The following is a 21978-nucleotide window of genomic DNA, read 5'->3' as shown; positions in this document are numbered from 1 at the left end:
ATTATAAATCTATTTTAAAAATGATAGTTTAATTTATTTTAACTATCACTAAAACTTGGGAATCAATATACTAATAAATATTATTAAACTTACATTTTGTGGATTTTAGTATCTTAATAATTTTTCTTTTACAACTTATTTACAAATCATAATTAGTTTATTTTTCTTCTCTTAAATAGCTTTATTTTATTTTCTTGACAATAAATATTATCAATCTTTGATGCTAGGTTAGAATTTATTTAATTTTGGTTTAAAATAGTTTTTTTTTTAATTTTAATCAATTCCTTTGGGTTCGACCTCGTGCTTACACGAACACTATACTCCATATACGATTCGTGCGCTTGCGAGTTATAAATATTTAAAACGTACCCACTCTTGGGTTCATCAAGTCGCGGCGCAACAAGTTAGAGGGCCCAGAGCCCAAAACCACAGGGCACACGCCGCGGCGCAAACCACCTAGCGTTGCGGCGCCAAGGTGGTTCAAGGCACCTCCTTGCCCCTCTGAGTTCATAAGAGCCGTGAGACTCCAAGAACAGTGCTGCGGTCGGATCTGCGAACCCAAAAAACAAGGGATTTTAAGAATCATAAACCTATCCAAAATCTTCCCAAAACACGATTTTAACCAGTTTCGACCATAATAATGGTCCCAACAGTTCAGAAACACAACAAACCAAAACTTAACTGAAAATCAAAATTTAAGTAAACTCTTAAAACTTTCAAAACTAAAAAAACCAAAGCTTATAACAAGGATTACCTATGCTAAAATCGTTTCCCCCAGTTGTTTCCCTAAGCTTTATCAACTTCCAAATCCTTTAGCAAGCTCGCTTCCAAGCCTTAGAATAAAAATTATCTTCCAAAGTTTCAAACCAACATAGAGAGAGGGAGAGTGAAAGAGAACGTGAGGGGGAGAGAGGCTTCACTGATCTTCTGAGTTGATAAACTCACTCAAATAAACATATATATTCAAATGGTCCAAATGACCAAAATGCCCCTAAGGCAAAACTTCCCTCTCAAAGCCCACTAAGGGCAAAATCATAATTTTGACTCTGTAATCCCGCATTACCCAAAATTCCCAGATAATTCGGCCAAACCCGGAATATCACTATTTTTCCCAAAATACAACTCATACTCCAATGAGTCTCGGTAACTCACCGATTACCGAAATACCCCTTGGCTCATCCCGAGCGGGGTATAAATCCCCTGTTGTGAATAAACTACTATCTTGCTCAAAAAGATCGACTCCTACCGAATATCTCAAATATATCCGCATAATAATGTGGTCTTAGTCATATAATCACAATTAGACCTTGAATGGGCCAAAATTACAAATACGCCTCTTAAAATAAAAGCATGCCTGTTTCGCACATTTAACTCACTTAAACATGCATAATCAGTCATATAATAATATAACCCATGCAAATCACATAATCAAATAAATATCAAATTAATTCACATATAAACACATAATATTCCAATAATGCCCTCCTGGCCCCTTATCAAGGCATTAAGTCTTATTAGGAATTTTGGGACATTACAGCAAGGAATAGAAAAGAAATGTATATGCTCAAGAAAAATAACATGATGAGATACATATAAATTTTTGAGAAGTTTGGTGAAAACAACGATATCATTTTTTGCCTTCACTATAACCAAGAAACACACAAAGTGCATAACGTGACGATAATTTTGTACACTCTACACCAGGACGAAGGACAAAACATGTAGAACCAAAGGCTCTCAAGGAAGAATAGTCAAGAATATGTCCATGTAGTTTTTCAAAAGGAGACAAACCTGAAGTGATAGAAGAAAAAATCTTCTTAATTAGGTTAACTGCAGTAAGAACTGCCTCCCCCCAAAACTGACCAGGAACAGAAGATGATAACAAAAGAGAACGAGCAGTTTCAACAATGTGTCTATGCTTTCTTTCAGCAACATCATTTTGTTCGAGGGTATCCGTACAGGAAATTTGATACACAGTTCCATCTAAAGCAAGCAAATCACATAATTTATTTGAAGTATACTCACCACCCTGATCACATCTAAAATATTTAATGACAGTAGCATGTTGAGTTTTTACATAAGCTCGAAAATGATTATAAATATCAAAGTAATAAGTACAATGTTTCATTAGAAAACCCAACAAAAATGAGCACTTTTATAAGCAATAGAAGAAGAAGTAATTTTATTGAAAGGTAAAGCAGAAAATTTTGCAAATTTACAACCACTACAATCAGAAATATCATGAACTTGCAAATTCCCTAAAGTTCACATAGAAGCAAAGAATCTTAAACAAGAAGCTGAAACATGACCAAGGCAAGAGTGCCACAAATAAAAACTAGACGATGGAGGAGACAAACTAACACTAGGAGCTGCAAATACTGGTAATCTCAGATCATCCAAAACATATAAACCTCCCCACCTACGGCCTGTCTCAATCAACTTCTGAGGTTGTGGATCCTGAATGTGATAAGAAGTAGAAGAAAAATACACTTAATAGCTAGAATCACACAATTGACCAACAAATACAATGTGGGATCTTCCAAAGATGTACCATTAGAAGGAGAATACTAAACATTGAGCTCACAAGGAGTGTAAACAATTTTAGTATTAGTAAGACGAGCTCGCTCAAGAATTTCAGTAGTGTATTTTGACTGAGAGAGAAGATAACCTTTTGGAGAGAAAGCAACTTCAATACCCAAAAAGTATCGTAGAGAACCTAAATCTTTCATCTCAAACTGGCGAGCTAATTCAGACTTTAACATTGCAATTCCATCAACATCATCACCAGTAATAATCATATCATCAACATATAAAGAAAGAAAAATACGTTTTGCAGTGGTACACTTGACAAAGAGAGTTGTGTCATGATCACTTGGAAAAAATTCAAGAAATATGATAACAATAGAAAACTTCTCAAACCATGCTCGAGGAGCCTGTTTGAGACCATATAAAGCTTTCTTAATCTTGCAAAGTTCTCTATGATTTATGAGGAACACCAGGTGGAGGTGTAAACTTCTTCATTCAAATCACCATTCAAGAAAGCATTCTTAACAACCATCTGAGTTATATTCCACTGACGAACATATGCAAATACAATAAGAGTACGAACAATAGTCATTTTTGCAACAAGAGCAAAAGTTTCCTCACAATTCATACCATACTGCTGAGAGAACCCTTTAGCCACCAATCTAGCTTTGTAGTGTTCAACGGACCCATCAGACTTGTTCTTGATTTTGTAGACCCAACGAGAACCAATTGTACGTTTACCAGAAGGTACAGGTACCATATCCCAAGTATATGTCTTTTGTAAAGCTATAAGTTCTTCATTCATAGTATGATGCCAAAGGGGGTCAATAGCAGCAACATTAAATTGTGATGGACAATATGGTCTAGATTGTGATTGGTTCCTGAAATGCGATTGATTACCATAATGAGGTGATTGATTACTGAATTGATGTTGGTTACCATGATGAGGATGTCTGAACTGATGTCTTTGTAGCTGAGGTGCACGATTTACTAGCCCAGGACACTGAGTCTTCCAATGACCTTTTTGTTTGCAAAAGCTGCATTCATCAACCCCAACCTTTGTGTGAGGTTTGTTCTCATGCTGAGTAAAAGATCTAGGAGGAATGGACAAAACAGAAGGATTGGGTGTTGGGAGGATGTTTTTTCCTGCTTGAGACTTAAGACAAATTCCATCTGCCAAAAACTCACTGACTATTGAATCAACTGAAGGAAATGGAAGTATGATGCATAATAGAGCCACGAAGTCCCTTAAAGTCACCACAAAATGCCATTAAAAATTGAACTAATCGTTGTTCCTCCCTACAAGCAATGTAAGGTGCAAAATTTCGTAACTCTGCAGATTCGATAAGTGCTGACTGTTCCTAAAGATCTGTCATAACTGAATAGAACTCTTGAATACTCATATCTTTCTATTCGATAGCTCTAATACCTAATTCCAATTGATATTGCTTTGCAAAGTTAAAATGAGTATACATTCTTGCGAGGTGGTCCTAAACTTCATTCGTTGTTTCATACTTGGCTAATTGGATACCAATTGAATGTTCAACATAATTGTTTATCCAAGTGATAATTTTTTAATTATCAACTTCCCAATTTTCTAATAGGGTTGCATAATCAGTCTTGTCACATGTGGGTTTATTCACAACTCCAGAAACATAACCCCACGTCTTTTTGCCTTTGAGAAAAAAAATTGTCACATAAGTCCAATACGAATAGTTTCTCCCATCTAACCTCACACTAATGGATTGAAGGGAATCATCTCTATTACTAGCCATTGCAAAAAAAAAAAATAATAATAATAACAAGCAAATTTCCAAGTACCAAATAAACCAAAAGCCCCAAATTGGTAAAACCCTAAAATTGCAAAATCAAGCAAATTTTCCAAATACCAAAGCAAACAAAGAACCTGAATTGCCAAGAAAGCTTCCAAGTGCCAAATCAAACAAAAACCCCAAGAAGATTCAAAATTGATGAAACCCTAGAATTGTAAAAGGAAGCAAGTTCAAAGAGAAAATACGAATTTGATGCAATAGATGAAACCAAGCTCTTGATACCATGTGAAATATATTCAACAAAAAGAGAGAAGACAACGAGATGAAGAGAAGAAAAGGTGGTTGCTCTTTATTGCAAAATTATGATTGATACAATGATAGAAAAATATGCTATTTATACTAAAGTCATAAACTAAACTAGCCTTACAAAGAGAGACTAAATTAGCCTTATAAGCTACTAATAATTAATTTAACAATGTAATCCCTTGGTCGCAGCAGGGATTGAACCCCAAAGCCTTGCTTACACACACTTACACAACCACTAGTTGTTGTAATGGTTAGGGGTGCATACGGGGCGGATTTGACGGGTTTTAGATTTTTGGGTTCGGGTTTTTCGAATTCGGATTTTAAAAAATGACTACTGAATCCGATCCAATATATGCGGTTTTATCGCGGGTTCAGGTTTTGGGTTTCGGGCAGGTTTCAAATGGATTCAGATTTCGCCCGAATTGGCCCTTAGGCCCAGTTTAAATTGAAATTTATCATTTTATAGATTGAAAATATCATTTTTTTTCATTTTTTTAAAATTAAGTTTTGAGATGAGGTGTTGGATCTCTTATCATTTCTATTATATTTGTAAAATAAAAGGCTTTGGACCTTTTTCATTTGGATTTTTTAAAGTGAACTTAGACTTTAATATCTAACTAAATTCTTTTATTTTATATACTTTTAAAATCTTATTAAATTTAAATTTATAAATATTGATAATATCATATAATAAAAAAGTCCAAAAAAAAAACAAATCAAACACACTTCCTATTTCATCTCTCCCTGCAAAACAAAAAAATGAACATAAACTCATTATCAATATCATAACAAACAAGCATATATATATATGGAAGACTTCTCAATGGTTACTACCCATATATTGGTACTAATAATTATGGTGATGTGGTAATATGGTGACTTGGTATAGCAAGTCACTAACAGGTCATTTTGATTAATTTAGTTATTATTTTTTTTTATCATAATTAATCTTTATATAGAAATTTTAATCTTTATATAGAAATTGACATAATTTTAATTAGCCAATATGTAAGTCCATATTGCTTTTTTAATCTCTCTGATGTGTGATCAAATGTAATACTAATATTGAGACCATTATATCATGTTTATATAAATTTGAGAGACTATTATCCATTAAAAACATTCATGATTCTGAAAGATTAATTTGAGAAATTAATTTAGTACTTTTTAAAACAGGTCACAAACATAATAAGGTTCCTAGTGGACAGCTACAAGACACCTATCCCAGCCATACTTGAGATCCCATCCAAGGATCATCCATACGACCCTGCTCATGATTCAGTTCTTTCTCGAGTCAAGTACCTCTTTTCTGCTGAATCTGTGGCCTCAGATAGACATTGAGAACTGCCGATATTCTCTTAGTGAGATGGAAAAACAACATAGCAGTCAGTCCTCAGGCTGATAGAGTTTATTATCTACTTTGGCTCTTGTGCTTAATATTCAGGCTGATAAATCTTGAATAACTAGTTTCTTTTTTCTGGAAATTCATTGAAGACGACCTCTTCTCTCCACTCCAATCTATGAGAAAATGTCTGATAATATCTATAAAGAATTATGAACAAAAATCTGAAGTGGATATCAAATGGGGATGGACCCAAGGAGCTTACTCCTTTCATCACCATAGCATAGATGATTACTCTGTGCTTAATATTCTTCTATGCTAATTTGGGTTTTTGTTCTATGCCTAACAAAACATATATTTGATTTATGAGAATTCAAAAAGTTAATATTTCAAAAAGATACTTAATATAGCTTTTTCTCTTTATATTCCGAATATGATTTTTTTTTATTAAAATACAATTAAAAAAATATATATAGATTTCTAATAATATAAAAATGTTTTGAAAAAAGTCAAAAAGTTATTGTTGTTTTTTTTACATTATTTTCATATAATATTAATAACTTTGAAATTTATTTATTATTTTAATAAATATATTTTTCTCATTTTGAATTTTGAATATAAATACATAAATGGGTGATTGAATATTTGAAATTTAAATGCTAATCATAGCCAAATTTTGTAATTAGTAATCTTATTAAATATAAAATGTAACTTTTAATCTACCAATGAATTTTATTACGAGACAAATAAAAATGACATATATTGTGCATTAAAGTTTATTAGGTGATAGTTTATTTCAAATAAACATTTATGTAAATTTTAGTATTTAATGTTTTATTATAGAAAAAACCTATTATTAAAAATATATTGAATTTTTTAATAAAAACATAAAATAACAAAAAAATGTTTTAACAAATACTATATTTATATACGATATGTTAGTGAATAATTTTTTTTAAATGTATATTACAAGCTATTAAATATATAAATCGCCATTGTTATATTTGGAAACAAATAAAATAATAATTTTTCATTAACTACTGAAGGGTATTGAATAAACTAATAGAATTATAATTTTCATTAATTAAAATTTTGAAATAATAAATATACACACACTAATGTTAAAATTATTAATTATATATAGAAACTAAAATATGTTGCAAAACTGTAACGGTTGCAAAACTATATTCTTTTTAGTGGCATTTGAAAAAATGTAACTAAAAATAATTAAATATTATTTTCAAATATTACCAAATTTTTAATAATAATGAATTACATACTTGTTTTTTATATTAATTTTTTTAGTGACATTTTATAAAAATGTTACTAAATGATATTTCAGAAAATAAATTTTTTTTTAATGTATATTTATAGACATTTTGATATAATAAAATTTTATAAATACTTTCTAATAACAATTTAACATTACAATATTAGTATATGTATATAAAACATCTACGCAATACACATAACAAATAAAACATATGTAATTCTATTTACAAAAGTTTACTAAAACAAAATACATAATTGTAGTATAGAACTTTCCTTCTTCTTCTTCAGTTTCTTTCAATTTCTTCAAAAAAAATCTTCTAAGCTCTTAATTTTCTTTTGCAATTTGCATAGTCAAAATGCTTGCACTGGTAATTCAGACACCTCCCAAATCTCACAGAATGATACCTAGATATGCTCCCTCCATCAAGCCATTTCTTGCTAACGATGCTATCTCTGCATCACTAAATTGAAATAATGCCTGCAAATCCAATAAAAATGAGGATGATAGTGAAGATTAAAATCGTACAGTCAAAGAAATTTCATTATCAATATTCAATATCTTCGACATATTATAAGAAAATAACCCAGAAAAAAAAGATAAAATGAAAATAATGAAAATAAGGATGATAGTGAAGATTAAAATATGACAAAAGTATATGAGAGCATTACCGCACAATGAAAAATATGGGAGGTGCGCGACACTGGGCTTTGAAGTCTTGACCCTAAGGTGTCCTATGGTGGTGAGAGTGACTTTCATATCTGTCTATAGAGCGAGATCGGAGCCGAGAATCCCATAAACGCTGGCGACATTCAAAGTCAAACTTTTTGAAAACCCAAAAAATAAATAACCAGTTTTTCTTTTTGAAAACTAGAATGTAGCAGTTATAACATTCTTGAGTTATTTTTTTATTAATATATAATGCTTATTTATAATACAAATTTCTTTTATAATGTTTAGATATGATTTTTTTAATTATTTAATTTAATAATTATATGACCGACATGTCATCAGGTCACTCTTATAAAAATTTAAAAAAATCACAATTTATTTTTAGAAATTTTAATTAAAAACTATAAATATAAACCATTGATCTTAATCCAATGGTTAATATCAAAGTAACCATTTATGGGTAGTAACCATTAAGAGTGCACCCTTATATATATATATATTATATACACACATACATACTTAAACAAAGATTTCATCAAAACTTTTATCATTTATGCAAATTTTTAAACAATACATCAAACTGGATAAACATAATCTGTACATTAAACAACTCAAAACTCAAAAACCAATATAGAAGCCAAACAACTATATAGTGAAGGAAGTTAACCACAATAGCAATTAGCATTAGCAACACAAAGTGAAACTGAGTTGAACCTACACGATAGATAGAATCATCTTCAACATAGACAATGAGAAACCAATTTCAGATGCTAACATAATAGAATTATCTTCAAGTTCAACTCATATAACAATATTTTTGTTAAAAAAAAATTAAGCACAAAGAGATGCTAACATGATAGAGGCAAGAAAATAAAACCCAAACAATAATGATATTGAAATAAGAAAAACAAAAATAACAAAAAGAAGAAAAATCGCACCTGTTCGGGGAGACCTCCATGGACGAAGAGGAGAGGTTCCTTGTGTCTGAGAAGCTCCTTCCAGCCGCGGAGACTCGAGAGGAGAGGGTCGAGGTCGACGTCGGCAACAGGGTGAGAGGTTCTGAGAATGAGAGTGAAAGGGTCATGGTTGTCGGGGAGTGAGGCGAGATAGAGAGAAGGGGGTCGGGGTTGTCGTGGGATGGGTGGGTGGTGTGGTTAGTCGTGAGAGAGAGGGATGGGTAGAGAGAAGGGAGAAATTGGAAATAGGGATTGCAAGAGAAAGAAATGGGGCGACTAAAAGAATTAGGATTAGGGTTGGTTAGGTAAGTATATATATAAATATAGTATTTTAACTTTTTTTTTAAAAAAAAAATTGTTTCTGGTTAACCAGAATTCGGTTTTTTATATATTAAAACCCGAACCCAAATCTGAAAATGTAGGTTTCGGATCGAGTTAGACCCGACAGGTGCAGGTTTTCAATTTTTCGAACTTTATAGGTTCATTTCAGGCTGCAGGTTTTTCGGGCTTTATGTTCACCCCTAATAATGGGTATGATCTTCTTCGATATTGAAAACAGCAATGTGAATCCAGGATGAAATAAGTGGTGGTTCCCTCATTAATAAGTTCAATGTGAAAGGATGTTAACCAGGTCCAATTTTGGTGGCCAGAATTAATGGTGCTTGGAACGTGGTGGACCATAGTTATTCTTTTGTTTGTCTATATTGGAAGTTATTTGCACTTATTGAAACAATTCAAAAGCCAGACAAATCAATTTTATTTTGTTTTTAGCTTCCGATACGCTTAGGAAGAAAGATCTGTTTTGTTGAAAATGCACAATGCAACCCATTTTGCCCTGCACTGTTCTCCCTCGAAGGGTATCAATGTTCCTTTAATCAATAGTAGAAAACATTAACAATGGGCATTGCAGTTGCCTGATTGATTTGATAAATTGATTCATGCTTTTTTTACTGTAGTGACAACAATGGTAAATATAACTTATTCGTGAGTGTGAACACGAAAAGGTTTGGTCTTTTGGCCAAGAGAAGAGTTTTTTTCCCCTTAATTTTTAGCTATGATAGGTATAGATAGATACTTGTATGGAAGTATGGAACACTAAAAAAGTAACCCTTTTTCGCCTCCGGCTTTGGGGGAACATAAATCTATTAATATACTTACTATTCTTTTGAATACCTGAACACCGGTTTTTGGCGCCAAGCAAAAAACTGTGACACCAGGTGACCCCATTACACAGCTTTAAAACCTCAATTACTAGGCTCTTCTTTCTAGGAAGAAAAAGGAGGACAGCTTTGAAAAACAATCACTTCCACCGAATAAAAAGAAGACCTTTTTCAATGTGAGTCTGAGTCTGTCCTCATTTAATGTGAAGCCATTGATTAGATGAGACTCTTTTCTTCTTCTTCTTTTGCTCCATTTTCATCTCAGGTCTCTTTCCTTCAAAAGTTTAAAACCCTTCCACAATGTCGTTTTTCTCACCAACCCAGTTCTTCATCATCAACGCTTTTCTCCTCCTCCAAACCCTCTTTTTTCTCACTCTCCACGCAGATCACGTGACACCCGCCAAGGGCACGTGCCACGACACCTGCGGTACCATCCCGGTGAAGTACCCGTTCGGAACCGAGTTCGGGTGTGGACACCCGGACTTCGCCCGTTACGTAAAATGCAACGGTGGAACACTCCAGCTCACCACCGGCGCCGGAAGCTACACCATTTCCTCCATTGATTACCCGAGCAACACCATAATCGTGGCCGACCCACTCATGTCCACCTGCGCCTCCATGCAAAACTCCGGCAGCTTCAGCTTGGACCGAGCCAGCCCTTTCACCATCGCCGACGAGAACATCTTCGTCCTCCTCGGCTGCTCCACCACCTCGCCCGTGTTCGACCCGGACCAAGACCTCTGCGATACAGGGTCAGGCTCCCGTGTGTGCAGGGGTCTGTACTCGTGCAAGGGTGTGGCGGGAATTGGTTTGCCGGCGAATTCGCCGGCATCCACGTGTTGCGTGTATGATTCTCCGATGGGTTTCGGGTCGGGTTACGAACTGGATCTTCCGAAGCTGCAGTGCTCGTCTTACACGTCGATATACGAGTTTGGAGACGAAGGTGATCCAACGAAATGGCGGTTTGGGGTGTCGTTGGAGTATAATGATTCGTACTACACCAGTGGTTGTAGAGATTGTGAAGAAAGTCAAGGGTTTTGTGGGTTTTCGGGTTTGGATCAGTCTTTTGCTTGTATTTGCCCCAATGGGATCAACACCACTGTCAACTGCTTTGGCCGAGGTACTCAACTTTTCAACAAAAATCTTTTAATTAAGTTAATCATTTATTAGTAATATAGTTTAATTTATATTATGAATATCTGTTGTCATCAATGTATTATATTACCAAGCACGAAGTGCACCTTTCTTTTTGTCACAATAACAAATTAATGTTCAATTATATTTCATTCTACTAGTGAACCTAATGCTATGAATAATCCTTTTAAATTATTCAACATTGTCTTTAAGTTAGCAACTTAGGAAACTAATTAAATTGGGGTACATATTAATCTACTTTTTTTTTTTAAATGAAGTATACTAATCTACTTTATAAAGGTTTGAAATGGCAAGATTTAAGTTTTTTTTTGGGTGTATGATATTATCTTATTCTAATCTATGGGAGAGTGTTTGTGTGTCCTACATTACACGAGAATATGAATGTGAATTTATTAGGTAGCACAGTCAAATGCATAGCAACTATTAGGAATGTGAATTTATTATGAGTAGTTTTTTTGTTTTTTGATAGATATGATGATGATGCAATGGTGATATATTATTGACAAAAATAGGGTATGCTTGGAGCGGGACAATGGGCCTAGGAGTTCAAATCAAGATAAGTATTGCGGGTAATCTTTAGCTATTCCCTTCTTCTTTAAAAAAAATCAAAACAATTTTTATGTTTGCTTATTCTTATTATTACCATTATTTTCTTCTCTTTGGTTTGTAGGTTTTCTCTTGTCCTGTGCTTTACTTTTCATTAGAAGCAGATGAGATAAGATGGTTCAATCAAATAGCATTTACTCGTAGAGACATTTGGAGTGCAAGAAATGGAAGAAAAAAGTACTCCCTATTTCTTGGCTTTTTAATACTTATTAGAAGAGCTGTCATCCAAAGCTGATGGGACAATTTTTGTCAAGTCTTACTTTTTCTTTTCTCTTCTTAGTTTAATGTTCATTTTTATTTTAATATTTTACTTTTTATTTACTTGTTAATTAATCTAGTACGTGTCCGTATTGCCATGTTATCTATGAAAATTAAATTTGAAAATTAAATTTGTCCTTCGGGAAAAGTTTTTTTTTTTTAATGAAGGCTCTACTTTGGTTATTCATTATTTATTTTTTTGGTTAATCACTTTGGGGTAAGTAAAATTTTATCTCATACTCTCATATTCTCATTTTATACTTAATAGTAACTTACCCTATGTAAAAAATGGCATGTAGGTAGTGTAAGTAGAAAGAAGAAAGTTGATCGATCCCTACCAAATTGGGACACCTGATTTCGAGCTCATAATTATCATTCTCAATTAAATGGAGTTAAAAGGTTCTGCCCTAGTTTTGAGTTTGTTGATGCATTGGTCTAGTTAAAATGTGCTTTAGAGAAATTAATGTCATATTACATGAAAGATAGGAAGAAAAAAACTCCAAAAATATAAGGAAACTCAAGAAACCAAAGAAGAAGAGAAGAACACAAAAGTTCAAACAAGTCTCTAGACTTTTTCCAAAAGACTATTTTCTCCCTTAGGATACTTGGAAAACACTTTAGAACTATCTTTAGGATTTATCAAGTCTATCACTCTCTCAACCTAGTGATCTTAGGATGAGAATGTTAGGTTATGTCAAGTGACCAAATGACTCTTATTTATAGAGTTTACATTCTCATTTTAATTCGAATATTATTTGCCAACCCCTTGGTTGTTAATCCATTTATTATTCCTAATCTAATCTCATAATTTCTTCTTATACTGATAGTGAATTATCTATTATACTTCCTATTCTTTTCCAAGAAATAAGAATTTAATAAAATATATGAATTCCCTACATCCTGTAACAAACTCTTAAGGTACACAACTCTAAAGATGTTTCAAATTATTTAAAAATTAAATAAATAATAAGTGTTTATAGTGCTCTTGTCATTAGGTCTTGAAGATACCAAATGTTAGAGATAATGTTATTGCCTCAATAAAAAATAATAACTATTACAACTCTAAGCAAAAGAATACAAAAGATAATACGGTAATTAAATAAGTTTACAATTTTATTGCAAAAATACAAGTAAATATATAGAAAGATGTAGATGAAGAGAATAATGAAAAATTACAATTCAATGCCAAAAGATACAAATAAATATATAAAGAGGAAATAAGAAGATGAAATAAAAGAAGTAAAAGAAATAAGATAAAAGCAAGAACAAGAATAGAAATCACTATATCACTTACACCACCAAAGTGAAGAGCATTGAGGATCACCAACTTGAACAAGGTTTACAACATTTGTCCAAAATTTTATTTCTCACAAGTTTCTAAGTGAATTTCTAATCAAATGCTATAGTGGATAGAAATGATGTGTCTTACAAGTGAGCATTAGACTCCTATTTATAGAGTTTGAGATACCATTTGAATTTCTAATTCCACCAACCCACATGGTTATTACAATTGTTTAATTTGATGTTTATGGAATTAAAATGAAGATTTGGGAGTTACTTGGGATGTTAGAATCATTTAAATTGGAAAAAATTAAAAAAAGAAATTGGCTGTCAGCATCCCTGACCGAGGCCATAAGTATCAGTGGCCGCGACCACTGGCCTCTGTCCCCAAAGCCGTGGCCATGGATAATCAGTGGTTGTGGCCACAATGTAAATTTCAGCCTCCAATTTTTTAGTTTTCCAAAAAATGTCTCAATCTCTTCCCACATGATTTTGTAACATCCATACACCTAATTAGAGTTAAAAACATGTCTCCAACAACCATATTACATGATACCTTTGTGAAATCCAAACTCAAATGTGTAACATACAATCTACACATTATTGGGTAATATTTGGGAGTTACAAATTTGTATGTAACGACCCAAATTCACTAATAAGGCTTAAGGGCCTTGATTAGTGTGCCGGGAGGGCATGATGAGAATTATGTGTGATGACTATGATTTTAAGCATGTTATATGATATGTGAATTTTATTATGTGATAATTATGATATGTGAATTGTACTGTGTGGTTGCTGTGATATAAATGTGATGCACGTGCCAAGACGGTCCTAGGAAACTAGATAATGGTAACTGGTGATTTGGTAACCTGCGTAACCGTTAGTAACTATAGAGAGTAACAGGTTTTATTGGGAAAGTGGTAGAATTGTAAAGATAGGGAAAGGACAAATAAGCCCTTGAGGTCTAGTTAGTAAGTGATATTAATGGAGGGTTAAAATGGTAATTTGGTAGTAAATAGATGAGTTTGAGCTGAGGGAATAACATATACGTATAATATTTTGGAGAGGGGTTTATGTTGAATGGTGGAAACCTAGAATTAGAACAAAAAGGAGATAGAAAGGAGAAGCAGAAATCTAGACTCTTGGAAGGAGAATCAAGGGATGTCTGATGTTATCAACCAAGTTTAGGCCAAGAAAACTCAGAGGTAAGATTTTGATTATGCTATATCTAAGTTTTAAGTCTGAATTTTAGTTAAGGAAGGTGAATTGAGATAAGTTGGTGGCTGGTTTTATGTAATTTCAGAATTTGGAAACCAAGGGGGAAGAAGGTCAAGAGCTGGAGGTTGAACCTATCACTTAAGGTAAGGTCTCTGTATGTTTATTAGATTTGTTTTGTTAAGGTTTAGGGAGTTTGAAGTGTGGGTTGTGCTTGAATTCAAGCTGTGCATAACTTTTCTGGTTTGAGTTGTCAAGTGGGAATTCAAGAGTGACTTTTAGGATTGAAGGTGTGAGTGAGCTTGAGTATGATGTCTTTGGGTTGTTGTGAGGTTTGTTAGGGGTTTAGAGTTGGTTTTGGGACTTAGGATGTGGTTTGGGGTGATTTGGAGAGGTTGGAGCTCGGGAAAATGCGAAGGAAAAACCCAGAATTCTGGGCTGCGAAGGCGTGCCGCGGCACGGGTTTTGTGTGCCGCGGCCTGGAGTCTCTGATTGATGGGTGCCGCGGCACAAGAAAGTGGTGCCGCGGCACAAGGCAAATTTCAGGGTGTTATATTTTGCAATTTTTGGCCTTTGCTCCGGGGGTTCGGGGGATGTCTCCGGGGTGTTGTTCTAAGGTTTTGGGGGTTCCGAGAGTGTGGGTTAGGTACCGGGAAGGTAGTCTTGGATTGGTTAATGACAAAGAATATTATGTTTGTGTTGTGATTAGGACTTTGGAGAGGCTCGGGGTAGAGGACCGTGCTTGTGGCTACGTGGCATCGGGAACCAATAAATTGAAAGGTAAGAAAGCTGCACCTGAGTATGTGGTTAGGTTGGGACTAAGTGTTCCCTATGTTTGTATGCATTATTATGTGAATATGAATAATCATGTGGACACGATGGGACTAAGAGCTCCCTATATTTGTTTATCATGTCGTGAGATGGTGTTATTACGCCATGGGACATGCGATTACCGGCCTAAGGGTGTCGGAATCATTATTTGCGCACTGGGGCGCGGTTCAGCCACTGGGAGCTGAGGCAGCTTGTTTATCACTGAGCTTGGTTAAGCTGGCCAGAGTCAGTGAGTATTACGCTGGGGGCGGCTCTATTGAGCCGAAGACAGTGTGCCAAATAGAGGGTGCGACTAAGGGCGCCAACCCTGAATGTTATTTGATGGGTATGACAATCTATTAGTTATGAACGTGAATATTGCGCTATGATTATAGTTGATTGACTGTCTGGATGACAACTGTTATTACTGATTGGATAAATGTATGAGATGTTGAATTCTTGGTTGAGTATTGTGAAATATTTGTTAAGTGTTGCTGATTTTATTATGTTATCATGCTTTCTTGCTGGGCCTTGGCTCACGGGTGCTACGTGGTGCAGGTTAAGGCAAGGGCAGGTTGGACCAAGCCCGAGGTGGAGAGCTCCAAGGTGAAATGTACATAGCTAGCTGTTCGATCACCACGATCGAGGAGTGGACCAGGACAGGGACTACCTAACTGCTCGTTTTTGCCTTAGTATGGCCAGTCAGTGTATTTAAACTTTGTAACTTTTGTAAATGGCTTTTAAACTGTCATTTTTGGGATCCCATGCAAATAAACAATGCTTAGTAATGAAAATATAACTTTTGAGACCAAAACACTTTTAACCCTAGTTCCTCTACTGTTTCAGTAACACGATTTTACGTAAATAACTTGATTAGCAAGTCTGGCACCTTATAAACACACAGTGTAACGGTCTTGGCTATCCAGGGCGTTACAACTTGGTATCAGAGCGTCCTAGGTTTATGGGTCCTGAAGACTGGCTGGATATGTACATTCACCGCGGGAGACAAGCTCAACTCTGGGTTTGGTAATTGTGTATGCATGATGATGTGCTTAAATGATTTGAGTAAGATATGATTGTTGATATCTGTTTGATGAATAGGGAGCATGAGATACTGATGGGGCCTGGCCCTTGACTGTTGTGTGGTGCTATTTAGGCATGTTGATTAGTATTGCTCTTGCATGTGGTTGAATACATGGATAATGGCGATATAGGGATTGCAAGTTATTATATGTTAAATTGAACTTATAAGATATACCCGTTTGTTGGCATGGAGGGCATAAAAGGTATGAACGCATCTAGTGATAAAGAGATTTGATAATTTATGCATAATATGGGTGTTTAATATGTTTTATGTGTGTTTGATTGTTATAATTGTTTGGATCTGCCCTTGAGTTGGTTTTGGGTATGAACGTCAGGGCTGAGAAGTTTAGTCGGTGAAGACAGATTAATTCAGGGTGTATGTATTGAGAATGGTCAATTGGATTCAGTTTTTGTTTTGGTAGAGATAGAAGATGATAGTTGGGGGTTGGAATCCTCCACCTTCCCTAGAGATTCGCAGCAAGTGTTTGTTGATATTTGAGTCAGGCTGTGAGGTCTGATGGAATTTATTGGATGGATGAAAAAGGCAAGTTACTGAGGAGGAACAGACAAGAATTATTGTACGGAAGTCTTATCCTCTAAGTTTCGAGGAAGGTTTGGGTTTGTTCAGGAATCAATTAGTGAATGGGTGTGGCTAACCCCATTCTTAGTGATATGAGAAGGATAAATTGGGGACAAGTAACCTTACTAGGCAATTGTGGTAAAAAAAAAAAGAGGTCGAAAGTGGCAGGATAGCGATAATACATATTGTTAAGTTTGGTGGGTTGGTCGGTCCACTTTGGATTACGGTACAAATGGATGAAGCCGAGGATGATAAGTCATTTGTGAGTTAAACTCTGAGTTGGTTGTCTGTGCTTGGGCAGTAGAGAGAGAGGGCCTCATTATCTATGGTGAAGGGAATACATGTGATGATATTTTCGTTCGTCGAAATATAGTAAGTGTGGCTACTCAGTGATTGGAAGAATGAGAACCTTTGGTGGTTTTATGGTTCCTGGTTTGGACAGGAAAGGGGTTCAATGCACAGGTTGGCCATTGAGGCAGGGGAGACTGGGATACTTTATTCATTTAAAGCCCAAGGTTAGTTTCTCAGAAGTGACTAGTGGATTGGATAGCCTTTGCTTTGGTTGGGAAGAGAGCTGAAAGGAGTTGGTGTTGTGCGTCTATTAGGAAGGATTCAGATGGGTATATGTTGAGGGAAGTTAATATGTTATATTAGGGACAACTTTGGATAGTCATGAGTATTTCTTGAAGTATATTGATGGGACTGAATGGGAATTAGATTAGTCAGTAGGGAAGTAGATAAGAATGCAGTTTTCGGCCACAGCTTGGAACTTGGGTATGGAAGGAGTTGGTATCAGGGACGCAATGAGGAGTGATATTAGGTTGGCTTAAGGAATTATTGAGTTGCCTGGAAAAGTATGCGACTTTTAAGTGAATTGGGTAGAGTATTGTGTCGTGGGACTCGTGGATATTGCCTGCTAGGGATGAAGAGTTTAAATGCCTCGTTACAAGACAGGACGGTGTCTTTAGGAGTTGATTATCGGTCTGGTTATTACTAGACAAGGATCAAGGAAAGAGACATCTTAGGGAATTATTACTTGTACCGAGAGGGGTGTGATGCATTACTAGTAAGGATTTCTAGTCGTTTGTACTTTAATGACATGAATGGTTTGCATTCAGGATTCATTAATGACGAGTTGAATTACTCCCCAGTTAGAAGTGGAATGTGAACGACTACTATACTGATGATATCACGACTAAAGCAGTAGGGTCAGAGGTAAGGTTTCAGAGGGTAGTAACTTCATTCTTCGAAGGTATTCCAGGTTAAGTACAGGAAGGGAGGAGATCAGGTACGGAAAGAGTTGATCAGAAGCACACTAAGGCCGATGAATGTATCAGCTACTACTTGAAGTATTCTCGAAGACAGTTACAACGTGAGGGTTTTGAACATGAAGAGTCGGTCAAGCAGGGGGAACGGTGATGGGTTGTAAGAAAGGAGCGGTAACTCTTGAGTTTAAAAAAGGGAAATGATTAGAGCCTTAGTTGATGTGATGGACACTACTTGAGTTGTATCAGTGGGACAAGACAGACTGGGTTGGTTTATGGGTTTCCAGATAAGTTTCCAAAGAATTCGTCAGGGAGTTCGTCTGCGTAAAGAGATGGATTGGGAATAAGACTGGTGTCAGGGATGGAATTAGATCTAAAATGTTGTATTGAATGGTTTTAACAAAACGATGAGAGTTAAGGTCTTAATTGCGAGTAGGATGACATACTTCAGGAAGGATCTTTGATCTGGTTATTACCAGCTAGAGATCAGAAATAGTTAAGGATCTTTGATCTGGTTATTACCAGCTAAAGATCAGGTGCAGTTAGGGATCTTCGACCTGGTTATTACCAATTGGAGAACAGGGAAGAGGATAAGTAGGAGGTTGCTATTATGTTGGATAAGGGCACTGAGGATGCTAGGTTAGGTGTTGAGGGTTTGGTCAGTGCCAAACTGTTTTTTTTGTGAAATAGGTGAAAAGAGTATTCAAAGATTATCTGAATTGGACTTGTAATTGTCTTGATCGACAGCATAGTGATGTATTCTGGTTAGAGCTTTGTTAAGGTTGAAGAATGCCTTGGAAGTAAGAGTTTCCCTAGGTAAGCATAATGGTACCGGTAGTTGGGTGAGATTCACGTCTTCTTACAGATTAGAATCAATTGTTGTGTTGCTATGATACCTCAAGATAGGAGGAAGTGATGATCTATGCATGGTGTTGGTTAAAGGATCCGACTGGAACTAGAGTGGAGTATCTAGTAGGCTTAATAGCCAGTGGATACCTGGAATTATTATCGTATACAGGAACAAGAATGACAGTTAAGGAAAACCCAAATGAAAGGAATTAAAGGCAAGTCTTAATTGAATTAGCAAAGGATTCTACAGTGTTATGTGTAAGTTTATAGTGATATAAGGACCAAATTTGGACTCTGATGGACACCGAAATTACATAGAAATTCTGGATGAATCTCGTACTATTCTCTTGGTCCTTTCATCCAGATATTAGGAAAAAGGTACAATAATTTGAAGGTTTTTATTGGAGGCCTAGATGGAGAAGAATATAATGAATGAGGAACAAAATTCTTATTCCGATAGCAGTTTGTGATAGGCATCGCAACCTTTGAGTATGTTATAATGGGAATAAGGAAAAATGGTGATAGGTATTGCAGAGAGGTTGTCAAGATGGTGGGGTCATCATGGAGCAGCGTCTGGGGAGAACTTGCTTTTATTAGTAAGAATAATTTATACAGCTGACCAGTACTCAGAACTTTAAGCGAGATGGGTGGTAAGCCTCCATGGAATTCAGAGTTAATTTCATTGAACAAGGACTTTATCTTACTCACAGGTCTTGGGAGGATTAAAAGAAAGGCAATGAACAGATAAGCAGAATCTGACGAGTTTTATTATTTTCAGACTGATGGTAAATCAGAGAGAAAGGGAGTTATTTGGTTATTGGAAGAACACTTGATAAAATGGAATATAAGAAGGATTGTATATCATCCCTTCGTTGGAATGAGACAAGTGATAGGTTGTATTTGGATCTGGAGATAGTTCAGGGGATCATTGAGATTATTAAAAGATTAGAGCATGAAACTCACTTTTCAAAGTAGTTGGAAAAGCTTTATTGAATTGGGAAACAGGAGTATGGAGTTTCGAGTAGAAGATGGTAGCTCTCGTGGGATGTCACCAGAGATAGAGAGGTGAAGAGCTAGATGGACCCCAGGGTATTAAAGTTGTTTGGATTCGGTAAGGGATCAGTGAGGTCGTTTTTAAGTTGACTACATCTTTGGGCACCGTTAGCTATATGCAGTGGATTTTGTATTCCATGTTAGGGACATGGATTGGAGAAACTCATGTGTTGATTGATAAGGATCTACAGATTAAGATGAAGATATTCCATGTGGGGTGACCGGTTTAAGCATAAAATTGAAAGACTGAGGTTTTGAGGAATAAGATTATACCTTGAGTTAAGGTAACACACCAGAAAAGGTAGGGTCAAGGAGTGACCGGGATAGCTGGAATGAGTTGTGCGGAATTTGTGTCCTGAATTGCTCGGGTAAATTTCGAGGACGAAATTCTCATTAGGAGGGGATAGTTGTAACGACCCAAATTCACTAATAAGGCTTAAGGGCCTTGATTAGTGTGCCGGGAGGGCATGATGAGAATTATGTGTGATGACTATGATTTTAAGCATGTTATATGATATGTGAATTTTATTATGTGATAATTATGATATGTGAATTGTACTGTGTGGTTGCTGTGATATAAATGTGATGCACGTGCCAAGACGGTCCTAGGAAACTAGATAATGGTAACTGGTGATTTGGTAACCTGCGTAACCGTTAGTAACTATAGAGAGTAACAGGTTTTATTGGGAAAGTGGTAGAATTGTAAAGATAGGGAAAGGACAAATAAGCCCTTGAGGTCTAGTTAGTAAGTGATATTAATGGAGGGTTAAAATGGTAATTTGGTAGTAAATAGATGAGTTTGAGCTGAGGGAATAACATATACGTATAATATTTTGGAGAGGGGTTTATGTTGAATGGTGGAAACCTAGAATTAGAACAAAAAGGAGATAGAAAGGAGAAGCAGAAATCTAGACTCTTGGAAGGAGAATCAAGGGATGTCTGATGTTATCAACCAAGTTTAGGCCAAGAAAACTCAGAGGTAAGATTTTGATTATGCTATATCTAAGTTTTAAGTCTGAATTTTAGTTAAGGAAGGTGAATTGAGATAAGTTGGTGGCTGGTTTTATGTAATTTCAGAATTTGGAAACCAAGGGGGAAGAAGGTCAAGAGCTGGAGGTTGAACCTATCACTTAAGGTAAGGTCTCTGTATGTTTATTAGATTTGTTTTGTTAAGGTTTAGGGAGTTTGAAGTGTGGGTTGTGCTTGAATTCAAGCTGTGCATAACTTTTCTGGTTTGAGTTGTCAAGTGGGAATTCAAGAGTGACTTTTAGGATTGAAGGTGTGAGTGAGCTTGAGTATGATGTCTTTGGGTTGTTGTGAGGTTTGTTAGGGGTTTAGAGTTGGTTTTGGGACTTAGGATGTGGTTTGGGGTGATTTGGAGAGGTTGGAGCTCGGGAAAATGCGAAGGAAAAACCCAGAATTCTGGGCTGCGAAGGCGTGCCGCGGCACGGGTTTTGTGTGCCGCGGCCTGGAGTCTCTGATTGATGGGTGCCGCGGCACAAGAAAGTGGTGCCGCGGCACAAGGCAAATTTCAGGGTGTTATATTTTGCAATTTTTGGCCTTTGCTCCGGGGGTTCGGGGGATGTCTCCGGGGTGTTGTTCTAAGGTTTTGGGGGTTCCGAGAGTGTGGGTTAGGTACCGGGAAGGTAGTCTTGGATTGGTTAATGACAAAGAATATTATGTTTGTGTTGTGATTAGGACTTTGGAGAGGCTCGGGGTAGAGGACCGTGCTTGTGGCTACGTGGCATCGGGAACCAATAAATTGAAAGGTAAGAAAGCTGCACCTGAGTATGTGGTTAGGTTGGGACTAAGTGTTCCC

The 21978-nt window shown here is 35.8% G+C and overlaps 1 protein-coding gene across 2 annotated transcripts; it reads left to right on the top strand.

Annotated features, from left to right (window-relative positions):
- Positions 1-10051: 10051 nt before the first annotated feature.
- On the top strand, positions 10052-12170 carry LOC133822965 (LEAF RUST 10 DISEASE-RESISTANCE LOCUS RECEPTOR-LIKE PROTEIN KINASE-like 1.5). Of its 2 annotated transcripts, none has more exons than XR_009888077.1 (3): positions 10052-11124; positions 11629-11728; positions 11830-12170. XR_009888077.1 is itself a non-coding variant. In XM_062255458.1 (3 exons), exons 1-3 carry the CDS (start codon positions 10305-10307, stop codon positions 11871-11873), a joined length of 921 nt encoding a protein of 306 aa, XP_062111442.1. In that variant the 5' UTR covers positions 10060-10304; the 3' UTR covers positions 11874-12167. The 2 variants fall into 2 exon arrangements, 1 of the variants encoding a protein (XP_062111442.1); XM_062255458.1 differs by having other exon boundaries at positions 10060-11124; positions 11672-11728; positions 11830-12167.
- Positions 12171-21978: the final 9808 nt, after the last annotated feature.

Source organism: Humulus lupulus, chromosome 3 (genome assembly GCF_963169125.1).
Source record: "Humulus lupulus chromosome 3, drHumLupu1.1, whole genome shotgun sequence".
NCBI classification, from domain to species: domain Eukaryota; kingdom Viridiplantae; phylum Streptophyta; class Magnoliopsida; order Rosales; family Cannabaceae; genus Humulus; species Humulus lupulus.
Note: the sequence above shows the minus strand (reverse complement) of the source record. Positions and strands in the feature narration are given on the sequence as shown.